The sequence below is a fragment of the Sabethes cyaneus genome, chromosome 3, assembly GCF_943734655.1.
Source record: "Sabethes cyaneus chromosome 3, idSabCyanKW18_F2, whole genome shotgun sequence".
Classification (NCBI taxonomy): Eukaryota; Metazoa; Arthropoda; class Insecta; order Diptera; family Culicidae; genus Sabethes; species Sabethes cyaneus.
The window spans coordinates 181,597,658-181,612,704 of record NC_071355.1 but is presented as its reverse complement, the minus strand read 5'-3'; the positions used below and the strand labels follow the sequence as shown (position 1 = coordinate 181,612,704).

Sequence of the window (15,047 nt, the reverse complement as noted above, 5' to 3'; positions counted from 1 at the left end):
GCTTTTGTGTAATATATCAGCTCACCCTGTTATAGCTGGAAGGAGCAGAGCCTGATCCGTCTGGCGAAGGAGGTCCCTGATCATCCTTGTCGATTTCTGATTCCGCCATTGCACCGTTTTGAGGTAAAACTTTGACGGTTTCTTCCGTGCGAGCAGAGCCTTCCAGTTCTTTGTCCGAATCTTCCTTGACCTCGAATTCGATGCTATTGTTATTGCGATCGTTCTTTCCGGCTGAAGTCTGACTGCTTGCGCTAGTTTTCGTTCGGTTCTGATTTGCAAAGTTGTATAGATAGGTGGCCAAATAGGTGATCGGATCGGCCGGACGTTTGTTGGCTACCTCTGTTAGCCCCTTAATCAGAGGATCGCCTAGAGCTGATGGAATGTTTGAAATCAGGTTAAAATATATTTTAGTTTAAAAGTACATATTTCAATAACAGATTAACATTTCATTATTACAAAATCATTAAATAGCTCCCCAACAAACATGCTTATATTACTATTGCATTGCTAAAACCAATGGAACAAACGCTTAATAAGCTGCTATACAACAAAAATGTTCCTTGGGTATGTTGTATATTTGCATCTTGCATTTAAAAAATTATCGGCAGACCAATATTTCAAGCCTGATGGATTGATCGCTGAATTTAACAGAGTCAGGATTGGTATCTTTTCAAAATTATGGTACTGGTTTCGGCCGAAGGATCCCAGAATTTTTCGTTACTTGTTAGTTTTTCTGTCAAAAATCAAGAACAAAGATTCACGCTGTTGTAAAATTTTCACCATCAAAACATACATAATTGATGAATAAGATTTATTTTTTGGAATTATTCATAGATGAGGTGTCGCTCTACATTAACCGTACGTTTATCCGTTTGTCAATGGCGACGATCAAAGAGCTAGCTCCTTGTTCAGAGGAGAAAATATATAGTGAATTTACACCTTCTCATTTATGAGCGATTTTCAGCATCTTCGGAATTCCAATGGATTTTGGAATCCTTTTTTATGATCGCATCGCAATACTTCCATTTGTGCATAGTACTTGTTAGTATGTTGTATGTAGTTCGACCGAATGAAGAACATACTTACTATTTTTACTTAGTTGCCCTTATGTCTTATGACAAGGCCTGCATAACGTAATTCCTTCTAACTCGCGTTTCGTGGACATCCAGTGCTTGCCAAATCTCGCTTCAGACGAATGTCCTGGCCAACGTATCCGTACAGATTTAACCACTTTCTGAATGTTGAGTTCACCGTAGAGACACGCGAGTTCGTGATTCATTCTTCGCCTCCATACACCGTTCTGTTGCACGCCGCTAAAGATGGTTGTTAGCACCCGTCGTTTGGAAACTGAGTTCTCGCAGGTCCTCCTTTAGCAGTGTTCACGATTCGTGCCCGTAGAGGACTACCAGTCTATTATTTTATACAATATGCAGATTTGTACGAAGCCTCAGATTGTTCGACCGCGAGTGTTTGTGGAATCCGTAGTAGGCACGACTTCCGCTGGTAATACGACTTTTATTCTCACAGCTGGTATTGTTGTCTTCCGTTGCCAGTGAGCCAAGGTATACGATCTCGTCCACTATTTCAAGCTCACCACCGTCGGTTATCACGTCACGGTACTGCCCAAGCGGGCCCTGTCGCACTCAGTCCCGCTTGCCAGCACATACTTCGTTTTAGACATATTTATCTTCATCCCAATCTTCTCTGCTTCGCGTTTTCAGCATCTTTAGCTCGAGTAGCACGCGTTTTAGTCTGGTGTATTTATCCTCCACCGTCTCAAATGTTCTTCCGAGAGCATCTACGTCGTCGGTAAAGCAGATAAACTGATTGAATTTATTAAAAATCGAGCCCTGTATGTCGATCACCGTTGAATGTTGAATAGCAGGCTGGAAGGATTATCTCCTATTCGAAGTCTTCTGCGAAATTCGAAAGGATTCGACAATCCACCCGAAATTCTCACATAGCTCTGGATTCCATTCATAATAGCCTTATCTAGTAAGCTTCGCCGGAAAACCGGAAACGTTTTCGTCAAGGATATTTCATAGCTCTTGTCGATGTAAACAATCACATGCTGCATTGGAATCAATGAACAGGTTGTCGTGTCCGTCGGTTAATTCCAACCGAGCCCTCCGGAATACGGAACAACGTCCGTCAAAGTCTACGTTCGTCCAAAAACTGACTCTTGTTTAGAGTATGCTATATCTTGCCACAGTATGCGTAACACAGTATGCGTAACGATATATTTCTCTCCTTGTCTCTTACCGTTCGTATGACGGTATTCTTCCTATGCAAGGGATTTCAGTTACACTCAAGTAAATAATTCAGTTTCATTAGATTTGCTTTACGCTGATTCATCTAACTCGGCTCGTTCCCTACATTCACCCCCTCTTCTACTCTTCTGATAAATTATCAAAAAAAAACTCATGGCCATTATCATTTTTGACATCATCATCATTTTCGTCATTACCACTACCAATTTCGTCGTTACCATTGTCATTTTCATTATTACCAGTACCATCATCATTTTCGTCATTACCATCATTATTTGCATGTTTACTATTTTTTCTTCATTACCAAAATCGCCAAAATCATCATAATCCAAATCGTCAACATAATTACAATTATCAACATCATTAAAATGTTCAAAATCATCATCATCTACGCCATCAAAATAATCAAATAGTCAACATCATCCACGACACCAAAATCATCAGAAAGATCAAAATTATCATTATCCATGTCACTAAAACTAACATTAAAATGACCAAATCGTCAATGTCATCTACATAATTTTCGATATTACCGTCATCATTTTCGTCATTATCGTTATCATTTGCATCATAACTATAATTTTCATCATTGCCGTTGTCATTTCCATCATTACCATTGCTATTTTGACATTACCATAGTCATTTTCGTTATTAGCATCATCGCTTTATCATCACCTTCATCAGTTTCGACTTTACAATCATCACTTTCATCAGATTCGTCATTGCCATCGTCATTTTCGTCATTATTATTATTATTATTTTCATCATTGCAATCATCATATATGTCAGATTCGTCAACATAATCATTTTCTTCATTTTCATCATCATTTTCGTCATTACTATAATCATTTTCCTCATTGCAATCCTCAATTTCAACATCACCATAATCAGTTTCGTTATTACCATCAATATTTCCGTCATTACAATCATCAGTTTTACTACCTCTGCGGGGGACCATCGCACACAAGCGATCTTCTACAGCCTGCCCAGAGGCGAACAAACTACGCATACCAGCGTGTTTCAGTAAACCATTCTGCCTTCCCAGAGGCACGCGAATCATACTCGCAAATCACACACGCAAGCATGGGCAAAACAGCCCTCACAAAGGCGGTTCAGAAGACAACCAGATACTCACAAGCATCTTTTCAATTTTCTCAAATAGACCTTTGCCAGACGCCACTAATCCGCGCACACCAGCGTATTCCAACAAAATAAGACGCATACAAGCGAGTTACTAAAAGTCCCTCTCAGGGGAGCTATCGTATGCAAACGATTTTGCACAGCCTTCCCAGAGGCGATTAAACTACGCATACCAGCGTGTTTCAGTGAACCATTCTGCCTTCCCGGAGGTACGCAATCACACACGCAAAAAACACATATGTTCAACAAACAGCCTTCACAGAGGCAGTTCAGAAAACAGCCAGATGCACACAAGCATCTTTTCACGCACACCAGCGTATTCCAATAAAGTAAGACGCGCACAAGCGAGTTACTAAAAGTCCCTCTCAGGGGAGCTATCGCATGCAAACGATTTTGCACAGCCTTCCCAGAGGCGATTAAACTACGCATACCAGCGTGTTTCAGTAAACCATTCTGCCTTCCCGGAGGCACGCGAATCATACTCGCAAATCACACACGCAAGCATGTGCAAAAAACAGCCCTCACAGAGGCAGTTCCGAAGACAACCAGATGCGCACAAGCATCTTTTCGCGCACACCAGCGTATTGCAATAAAGAAAGACGAACACAAGCGAGTTACTAAAAGTCCCTCTCAGGGGAGCTATCGTACACAAACGATTTTGCACAGCCTTCCCAGAGGCGTTCAAACTACGCATACCAGCGTGTTTCAGTAAACCATTCTGCCTTCCCGGAGGCACGCAATCACACACGCAAAAAAACACATATGTTCAAAAAACAGCCTTCGCAGAGGCAGTTCAGAAAACAGCCAGATGCGCACAAGCATCTTTTTTAATTTTCTCGAACAGGCGTTTGCCAGACGCCACTATTATATTCAACTTAACATACTCACAATTTGGGAGCACTACGCCAATGTCGTGTCCGTCGGTTAATTCCAACCGAGCCCTCCGGAATACGGAACAACGTCCGTCAAAGTCTACGTTCGTCCAAAAACTGACTCTTGTTTAGAGTATGCTATATCTTGCCACAGTATGCGTAACACAGTATGCGTAACGATATATTTCTCTCCTTGTCTCTTACCGTTCGTATGACGGTATTCTTCCTATGCAAGGGATTTCAGTTACACTCAAGTAAATAATTCAGTTTCATTAGATTTGCTTTACGCTGATTCATCTAACTCGGCTCGTTCCCTACACAGGTGATACGTGAGGTCTTGGAATTCGAGGCACTTCTTGAGGATCTGCCGCAGTGTGAAGATTTGGCTCGTTGATAAATCGATTCTCCCTGATAACTTCCCACGAATCTATTGGCTGTTGGCGACAGTCGATGGAAGTTGACTTTGGCAAGCGCTTGGTTTGCGGTACTCAGGATAGTATCGGTAGTTCGGATAGCTCGGTAGTTCTCACAATCCAGTTTGTTCAGCCTTATAGGTTCTTACAGATAGAACAAATAACTCCATCTTTCTACTCTTCCGTTAGTCGCTCCGTATTGGTATACCAAATCATAACAATGCTGCTCGAGTTCCGCGCACTCCGTCTCCTCCTGGTAGCGCTTCTTCTCGTACAAGAGTCCGGTTTGCTACCTCGGCATCTGTTTGTATCGCTCTACATCCTGGCTCTGCGCAGCATTCTCCTCATCCAATACTTTCGGCACTCCTCGACGAATCATTCGTTTCGTCGATTCTGTGTCACACGACCTAAGTAGTTCTCCGCCATGCGGATAATACCTGTTTTAACGGTATTTCAACAACCATCAAGAGAGCCTTCATCCAGCTCATCTTCTTTCGGCAGCTCGGCATCAAGCGATAACACGTAGCTTTCAGCAACATCCGGTTGCTTCAGTCGCGTTAGATTATACCGTGGTGGATGACGTATGTTAACCATTACTAGTCCGAATCAATGCTAGCGCCCCAATAGTTTCAGACGTCGATATTGTCTGAAAAGTGCCGACCATCTGTCAGAACGTGGTCGATTTGTGATTCCATCCGCTTGGGTGATCTTCAGGTGTGCCAATGGCGAAGATTATGCTGGGAAAAGGTACTACGTATGGTCATGTTGTTGGAAGCGGCGAAGTCGACCAGTCTTAGCCCGTTTTCGTTTGTTTGCGGGTTTGCGTCCAATCTTCTGAACCGGTATAAATTTCTCTTCATGGAAATCCCGAAAAGTATAGTTCCCGATGATGATTTTGACATGATGTTTTGAGCAGCGGTCGTATTATTCGCGTAAATTTCGCGTTTATTCGCCTTATCGGTACTTTTAAGGTGCGAGATGTGTACGTTAATTATGCTAATATTGAAGAATCGACCCTTAATACTTAATCTGCACATTCGGCGGGGTTGATCGGCCACCTCCTGATTATTCTCTTCTGCTTCTCGCCCATCAAAATCAAAGCTGTGCCCTGCTCGAGTGTGTTGCCGCAGCTCTGATAGATGGTATGACCATTCCTATAGGCACGTACCAATGTTCCTTTTCAGCATTACTTTCTACAGCGCTACGATATCGAACTTGCGGTTTTCACTTCTTCAGAAAGCACATGTTTACTTCCGAGAAAATTTAGGGACCGACAGTTCCGTGTTCCGCATTTCCAATCGTTAACCTGTTTTCGTCGCGAAGGTCTTTACCAATTGTTCAGACCCGACTTCCTATTTATGTCGTTCTTTGCTTCGCTTTTTAGTGGTGTTGGTTTGCAAAACCCTCGATCAACCTCACTGTATTACCGGACGACCAACGTAGCTCGAAAGAGCCCTCATTTCCTGCCGTCAGACGATCTTGGTTACCACCAGTGTTGGTTAGTCGCTCCTCGTCAAGGTTGCTTGTATCCTACCACGATGAGGTAGGAACTAAGATAAGAGACTGTGAACCACTGCAGCGTTTATTTTATGCTCACTGCACAAGGCACCAATGGTTCGCATTATCCAGCTGTTTACCAGTAAGGCGGAACATGGATATTGCAGTATACATCGAGAAATTTACGGCAATATGTCCGGCAATATGTGATTAATTATGGGACCAGAAGAGCTGGCCGTTTGTACACACCGACTAATTGTTTGAATTTGGAATACGGAACAGCTACCGGAGGAGTGGAAAGATGGGGTTATCTGCCCGATCTATAAAAAGGGCGACAAGTTGGACCATAAGAACTATCGAGCGATCACCGTTCTCAATGCCGCCTATAAAGTGCTGTCCCAAATCATTTTCCGCCAACTATGACCAATTGCGAACAGATTTGTGGGAACTTATCAAGCCGGCTTCGTCGGAGGTCGGTCTACAACGGATCAAATATTTACACTGCGGCAAATCCTTCAAAAGGGCCGTGAACACAGAGTTCCCACGCATCATTTGTTCGTTGATTTCAAAGCCGCATATGATATCATCGACCGGAAAGAGCTATGGAAAACCATGGACGAGAACAGCTTCCCCAGGAAGCTCATCAAACTGATTAAATCTACGATGGATGGTGCACAGTGCTGTGTTCGAATTTCGGGTGGATTGTCAAATTCATTCGAATCACACAGAGGGCTTCGTCAAGGTGATGGTTTTTCATGCCTGCTGTTCAACATAGCGCTACAAGGTGTTATGAACCGAACGGTCGGTCAACGGTCGACCAACGGAACGGTCGAGCAGACTAAGTCCCCGTACAAAGCGCACCCTGTACAAGACGTTTATTAGACCGGTTGTTCTCTACGGGTATGAAACATGGACAATGCTCGAGGAGGACCTGCGGGTGCTCGGAGTGTTCGAACGACGAGTGCTAAGAACGATCTTCGGCGGCGTACAGGAGAACGGAGTATGGAGGCGGAGGATGAACCATGAGCTCGCACAGCTCTATGGCGAACCCAGTATCCAGAAGGTGGCTAAAGCTGGACGGATACGATGGGCAGGGCATGTTGCAAGAATGCCGGACAAGGGACAACTACTCTGTAAAGATGGTGTTCGCCTCAAATTCGGTAGGAACAAGACGACCAGGAGTGCAGCGAGCAAGATGGTTAGACCAGGTGGAGCGAGATCTAACGAAGAGTACTCGGTGTCCGAGGAATTGGAGAGCGATAGCCCTCAACCGAGTTACATGGAGAAACTTTGTTCAACAGGCTTTGTCTTAGGACGGCAAGCCACCTAAGTAACTAAGTGTCCTTGATTGTCATAAACAAAGCTCTTTTTAACACAAAATGTTGATTTATTGCTAGAAACAGACGCGTGCCGTGAACAACCTAATTTTGTATGCTTGGGTGGGACGTTCTCAACGTTGACTTTTGTTTTTCTCATCGGATTTTACAAGAAAGAAAGACCTTTTTTCACATCAAAAGAATGTAATGTTAAAATGGCTTTTGAAATATTACGATAAACAATTTTTTTTCGAAAAAATCGCACCGGGTTTTGAAAAATCTCGTAGTAGAGTATTTTTTTAAAAAAAAGGTCCTTTATCTCAATATCTTCAAATAGCGCCAGGAATCATTCAATCTTTTTATATCGAAAGAAAGATATTTTTATAAGGATTCCAATAGAGTGGCCCTTGGTCACGGCACGCGTCCGTTTCTAGCAGTTTTGCCCAATGAAGGGAATTTTACCCTACTTTTCTCGGAGTACGCAGATGTATTATTCAATAACTCAACTTCTAGTGTACTCATTTTATAACAACTATACTACTGCAATAGAAAGATATGATCTAATTCCACTGATGATTGCTACAAAAAATATTAACCCTCTCTGTCCCAAGGGTCATCGGCTGGTTTGTTGCTTGTGCTCGTCTGAAAAGACTATTAATGATCAATTCGTTGAGTACAACTAGAACAATGCTTCTACTACGTTCTGAAGTAAGAACATCCGTATTCAAATGTCCAAAATTAAAGGTCTGCTGATTTTATTATTATTGGAATTCATGGACAACTTGGGCGACCATGAGACAGAAGGGGCTAAACAATTCTCTACGTAGAGAGTGGAATTTAAGAACTGCTTTTATAATTTTCATAAACTTTACTTACAAGTTGCGAGGTATCGTCCTTCTTCTGTTCGGAATAGGGGTATTTCTACTTGTGAACCATTATGCTCTGAAATTGTTATTTTTGATATAAACAAAATAGATTGGTTATTTAAAGGACCTTTGTGCTACACCAAACAACTGCAATCGAAAACAGCTGTGCGATTACGCATGCAACTCGTGTGCACAACGTTGTCATTAGTTAAGGCAACTGAGAAAAAAAAACAAACCAGATCAAATATTTCAGCACTAAAAAACGAGCACAAGCTGTTGGAAAGATTTTTTACATTGATAAGTATCTCCTGTTAATCCGACACTGTGTTCAGCTTGCTGAAACGCGACTTTGTATTAGATTAATTTAATCTTCATTCGGTTTTCTATATAGAATTTATAAATTTTAATTGCATCTTTAACTATTGATTTGAATGGTTTTTTTTTCACCAAAGTATTTTAAAAAATGACCGCACAAAGAATTTATTGAAATTATTTCCAGGGGTTTCTTATAAACGAAAACAGTATTAAAAAAATTCAGAGTCTTCTGTTTTCCCAGAAAACTTTACGGGAAATTTTCTGCTTTGCTGGAGCATTGCTTTTTTGAAAATCGGTAGTTGGTTCGCCCCGAATACCTATAAATTTGTCGGATACACAGTTAGATAGAAACACAAATGAATAGTTGTTTCGAGACTGAGCGGCAGAGGGAGAACAGTGAATTTAATCGCAAATTGTGGTTATGCGAAGACATCACATTGGAAACATTTAACACTTAAACTGTAATGACAACTTTGATTGATCATATAAGGTACGTTACTAACCCGAATGGTATTCCATCAAAATCTTTCCAACAATTTGTTTTCTACTATCACTTTGGCTGAATACTCGGTACAAATTGTAAGTCTAGCGTAGCTTTTGTACGTAAGTTTCAAACAGAAATTAGGAACTTTATTTTGTAACAATATCTAGCACACGCACTATCATATCATAGTTTTGCTAACATCAAAAAAGTGTGTCTGCTGCGGTTGGTGTAAGTAGCTATATATCTCTAAGAGCTGATTCAGTAAGCGGTAGTAGGTGGAAAACGGCGGTACAGGGTGTCGCTAGTGGGTTGGCGCTGCTTCCACCAAGCTATTCTTTTTCTTACGAAATATCTTCAGCAAAGTGGCCGCAATGTGCAACGAGTTAGACATCGAAAGCTCCTTCTCCAGTGCTACAATGTTAGTGATCGCACTGGTATAATTTTGGAAAATTTGCCACTCGCACTGCGACAAGCTGCGCATGTTGCTCATCCGAACGGTTTGCCGATCGTCCGATGTTAGCAAATGTAGCTCTCGTACTACGCACAGATGCCGGAGGTTTTCTTTCTCCTTACGCAGATGGGGAAGCTCTAAAGACAAGGTAATCTTAAAACCGGTACCGAGAAATGACGGTCGTGATACTAGATATCCTAGGAGGTAGCTGTGTTTGAACTGGATCTTATCCTCCAGGAAGTTCATAGCACGACCTATTTTCGAATAGGCGGCTCCAATGTTGGCAGGCTGTTGGGAGCTTGTACAAACTAGCACTCGAAGATGTTCTTGTGTGTTGATCCATGCTACGAGATCCTGATTGTGACTGACGTAGACTCCTCGACCGTATGGCCAATACCTTCCGTTGAGGGCAATAGATTCCGCTATTTGGTATGGATCTGAATGGTCAAGCATTGGAATCAGTAGACCGCTAGCAGCAAGTACTGTCCGAATTTCGGAAGGGCTTTCCAGCACTTCGTTCATCGTATAGTAGGTACCCAGTTCTTTTTCACCTATAGCAGCAGCAAAGGCCATAGAAAGGATCTTCGAAGTAAGGATGCGTTCCACCCGTTCCAAGTGAGCGATGCTTAGATTTAACGGAAACTCGAAGTCGTCCAAGTTGCGACAGCATTCAATCACTGCACCGGTAATGAATTTCCCCGAAGTATCTAGATTAAGCTCAATTTCATCGGAATTTTCCCGTAGCACATTGCCATTTCCTTCGCGGTGTGGATGTAATATGTCAGTCATTGTGTATCTGGGGAAGAACTGAATTGCCTGATGGGGTTCAAAATTTTGCTGCAAATCTATGCAGTGCATGTCCTTAATCAACGGCACTAAAAATTCCTGAAAAACTACGAACACATCATAGTCCGGTATTACGATTCCTACGTTTAGATCTTCATCGATTTTCTTCTCTTTTGTAGCTTTCTTCATCGCCGGCCAAATTACGTCGAACAGATTATGATCTAGCTTAGTCTGTCGTTTCTTGATTTTATCGAAGACACTTTGCTTTAAAAACTTGGCTAAGTATGAGGTTATCAATATCCGCAGAGACGAAGCACTACCGGGAACACTGTTAGTCGGAAGCTCTACCGTCTTCATTAGGTCCCCAACTGGTTCGTGAATAATTTTGAAACATCGTTCCAACGTAGTGAGAGTATCCACATCGTCCAACTCACGGCGTGCGCTGTGCTGATCATCTGGCACTACAGTGATGAATCCGTGACCCCAGTGGGGTTGAGATAAAGCGTGAAGTGAAATGAGAATAAACATGACAACCATGAGTTGGTGTTGGAAACAGTTCACTTTCAGCTGATGGCCAATTTCAAGACACAAGGGAGTTCCATGCGATTTTCACTCTTGTTTAAAAAAAAAATACAGCAAAAAGCAAAAATGCCTGCTCTCCGAAAGCACGTGCCAAAATATTAAATAATATAAAAACGTAAAATAGACAGACAACATCGAGCCTTGGAAAATGTCGCACACTATGTGATCATCGCTTAGAGGAAGGCACTGATAAATCCATACCTTGATCACTCAGCATTTCATCAACGAGATCCTCTTCGGCGCCATAGTCCTGCAGTAGCTGTCGATGGCAGAGCAAATCGCTGGATTGATCGTGGTTCAAGTAAAACTCAGCCGGATGATTCAACTGATCGGAAGCAATTGAGCAACGCATTGTAACAGAAGGAGAAAAAAACCGTATTCATTTCATGTCTGAATCGACATTAATTGCTTTTGCGGTATTATTAGAAATATAATCAAGCTTGGGAAATGTTGTTTGGATCAATAGCTATTGCAGCACAGTAATGAATAGTTAATGTTCCAGAACTCGTTGCAAGGCAGCTGCAGTAATCTACATATTGCACAGCTATAGCCACATACGTAGCTTTCAATAATGCATTGCGTGAAAGTTATTTCCACTTACGTTATCTTCCGCTTTAGGGTTCGCTCCCAGGTGGGTTAGTAGGTTATAGAAATGGCCGTTATCCTTCAGCATGGCTGCATAGTGAAGAGGAGTACGGCCTTGGTCATCAGTAGCGCTGGTGGTTTCTGGGAAACGTCCGGCCAGGTACCGCACAATACCTGTAATTTGAAGATTGCAAAATCCGATTTAATCCCCATTCAGTTTAGTATGCGTTTAAATAGCGGTACTATTTATGTCGATAATTTCTGATTCCGCCATCACTATTCGTCTACATCCGCTCGCTGATAAGCACCGACAGTTATTAAAACACCTTCGGTCGGCCAAGTAGCGGTGATGTCTTATTCTTGTCCTTGCTTGCTGTCCTAGTGTGGGAGGTTGTTCGAAACTTGAAGGAAAACTACATTTAAATTGGAATCGTGTCATACTGGTCATTAGTCCAGTCCGTCGTGTGACTGTTGTGTATTCAACAAACTATAGTATGATATGGATCACCGATGGCCTTGGTTTTCCTTCGTGGTGTGGGGTAACCGGAAAGCCCGTACTCGTCACTGCAGGTCTGGGAAAAATTAACAACTGACGATTGATTTGAGAAACTTTGTTTCTTGTGCGTCAGTAACATTAAATTGGGTAGACGTGCCTCTATCGTGCGTATAATGGAGAAAATAGGAAATACTTTCTGAAATAATCATTAGGAGTCGGGATTTTGGTTTTGAGTCAGGGAAATCAGAATACCAGGGAATTCCAATCGCAATTAGGGAAAATTTAGTTCAATTGCAAATGATAAAATGAGATATCAACATTTAAACGCCATTGTCTACATTTAGATTCACGTAGAATTGTTTGTTACAGGTCGTATAAAGAAATCTACCTCAGGTATCTAGGAATCTACCTAGGAATCGTTAGAGTAATCCACAAACGTCATTTTTATGAAAATTAACTTTTGAACAGTCTTCGAATTTTTTTCCTAACGACGTATAGCAGTTGGTTTACTTTTTCTGTTGGAAAAGAACAAATGCTTAAAGCGAAAAATATAGATACAGGCAAACTGAAAAATTCTTGATATTAAGCCAAAAATATAGACTTAGCGAAAGTGGGAGTAAAACTCACAGCTCTCAATCTTTAGTGTGTTATTTAACCAGTAAAATGAGTAACTGATTGTGTTATCATGTCTTATTCTGACTTTAATATTCAATACAACTTTAATAATAATAAAATTTTGTTATTCCAAACACTGAATACAGTCATGTTAGTAATTTGTTATTCAAATAACACAAGTAGTTATTCTTTTAGACTTAGGGAGCATAATTTTGATATTATTTTACCAACTATGTCAACCAAAATAAGACCAAATTTTGATGTGAAGTTATACGATTTTCATAACATAGTTTGATATTATTTTGCCTTTCATCGCTGCTTGACGGTATGACTATTCAGAAGCTCTAGCTGCCAATTTCCGGATTGGTTTAGTGAATCCTGCGTGAAATTTCGTAGTAAAATTTGAAAGACATTGACATTTGACATAGTCAATGATGAAACTTGCACTTTAATGCGATATTGAGTTGCATCGGAAACGAGATCCATTCTCATTGCAGTTCTACTCGTTGTGTACCTAATATAGCACCAATTATGGTAATACGATAATCTTTTCAGAACTATTGTTTCTTTTAATTATTACAGGAATTTTACTATGCAAATTGTGATGTTGTGCCAATAAGTTCTAGCCAGATAAATTCACACAGACTAAGTTTATCTGTTTCTAAATCTATAAATACTTTAACTTTTTGCAATCCCTACTTGAAATTGAAGAAACATTCTAGGAAAACAAACGAAACGAACGAAACCTAAACAAATGGGATTTCTGTGGGGTGCGCTTCCGACTCGCCTTTAATCATCTATGAAATGTCAGAATGATTTTAAAGAAATTATGACAAGCGGTCATTATGCTACATGTCTGTATGCCGGATTGCCGGATGAGATAATCCCTTAAGATTATGCCAATGTTATGTGGCGGTCCATCTTCCCATTGTATGCGACAGAGCGGTGATTAGTTCAAGTGCATGTTCATAGGAAAGTGAAAGCGAAATTTTGTAAATTATGCCTCCCATATCGTTCATTACCCAGCTAGCATTTTCATATGTATAAAAAAGGTAAAAATCAGCATTACGTACAGATATACATGCTAAATAAATCGTATTTCATGCGCAAAATTGGCATATCCGTACTATTTTGGAGGCGATATACGTGATTACGAATAATTTTGAGCGTTACGACTATATAAGTATTTATAAACGATAATATTCGATTAAGCGCGAGTCGCTCCGTACTACTCTACGATTTTGTGCTGAAAATCGTATGTATGTCAGTCATTATCATTATATACGACAAAAAATCAACTTGTTCCCACTTTATCCAGGTTTAATTACGATTTCGAGTTTGTCAGGAGATATTTACGATAGTTTTCGTACATTGATATACGAGTTGGTGCTAGCTGGGTATGCCTAATGTCCGTTATGTCTAACGTCGCGTACTTCCTGATGGTATAACATATCCAGCAGATGTCGTTAGATAAACATAGAAACACTGACGAACTGACAAGACACATAGAAGAAAATCCTTTAAAAACCATCGTCTTACACATTTTGCTTGCACACTAGTACCCTCTGTTATGCATGTTGCGGAGTAGCTTGCATTTGTAGGGTTTTATGCTGCAGGGTTTTTACATTTGTATGGTTTTATACTAAAAAATCGAAGCAACACTCGCGCGCCGCGGTGTGGCTATGTTGCGAAAAATGCTTTATTGAAAAATAAGTGTTTTTTTATTGGACGATGGAATTAACTCGAGTGTCTCGTCTGTTTGTCTGTGATAGAAATGAGCTCAGATTACTCCCCTGTACTGTGGTACGATCAAGCAGCGTGAAACTTTGTTATTCATAGATCCTTATCTTTGCAAAAAGGATGTGGCCATTAAGACATGATTTCAAACATTTTACTGCTATATTGGCTGAGGCGGCATGGCGTTGAACATTTACCGGTAGAATAGAGTTAAAATCCAGTTCTTGCGTTAGCACAACACAAAAATTGTGCTAAAAGTCTTTCGTCTTTCGTCAATGCTGATTGAAAATCATCTTATGCGATTGTTTAAATGTTTTACCAACTGTTTCATAACAGAGTAATTTCTCGAAAACGGCGTAACTGCTGCATAAATTACTGCTTACCTGAATGTCCGAAGATGGTTGCCACGTGCAGAGGTGTCGCGCCATGTGGTGAAATCTCATCCTTGGCAGTTGCAAATTTCCGCCGATCTAGAGCCGACTGCAAGTCTCGTAAGCTGCCCTCTCGTGCTGCTATGTGAACGCGGCGGATTTTGTTCTGGTGGGAGCATGAAATGGTTAACAAAACAATTATTTACGACATGTTTTTAACCGTAACCTTGGTATGATTGATTTAGGTGCTT

At 41.0% G+C, this 15,047-nt stretch overlaps 1 protein-coding gene across 1 annotated transcript in view; it reads right to left on the bottom strand.

The window, feature by feature from the left end:
• Positions 1–15,047, bottom strand: part of LOC128740472 (uncharacterized) — a 42,873-nt gene that overhangs the window by 1,057 nt on the left and 26,769 nt on the right. The window contains exons 11-16 of the mRNA XM_053836011.1: positions 14,809–14,962; positions 11,594–11,751; positions 11,194–11,317; positions 9,519–10,871; positions 8,385–8,450; positions 26–372 (exon numbers count right to left, since the gene is read on the bottom strand). Of these exons, the coding sequence (XP_053691986.1) occupies positions 26–372; positions 8,385–8,450; positions 9,519–10,871; positions 11,194–11,317; positions 11,594–11,751; positions 14,809–14,962 (2,202 nt within the window). The remainder of the gene's footprint in view (positions 1–25; positions 373–8,384; positions 8,451–9,518; positions 10,872–11,193; positions 11,318–11,593; positions 11,752–14,808; positions 14,963–15,047) is intronic.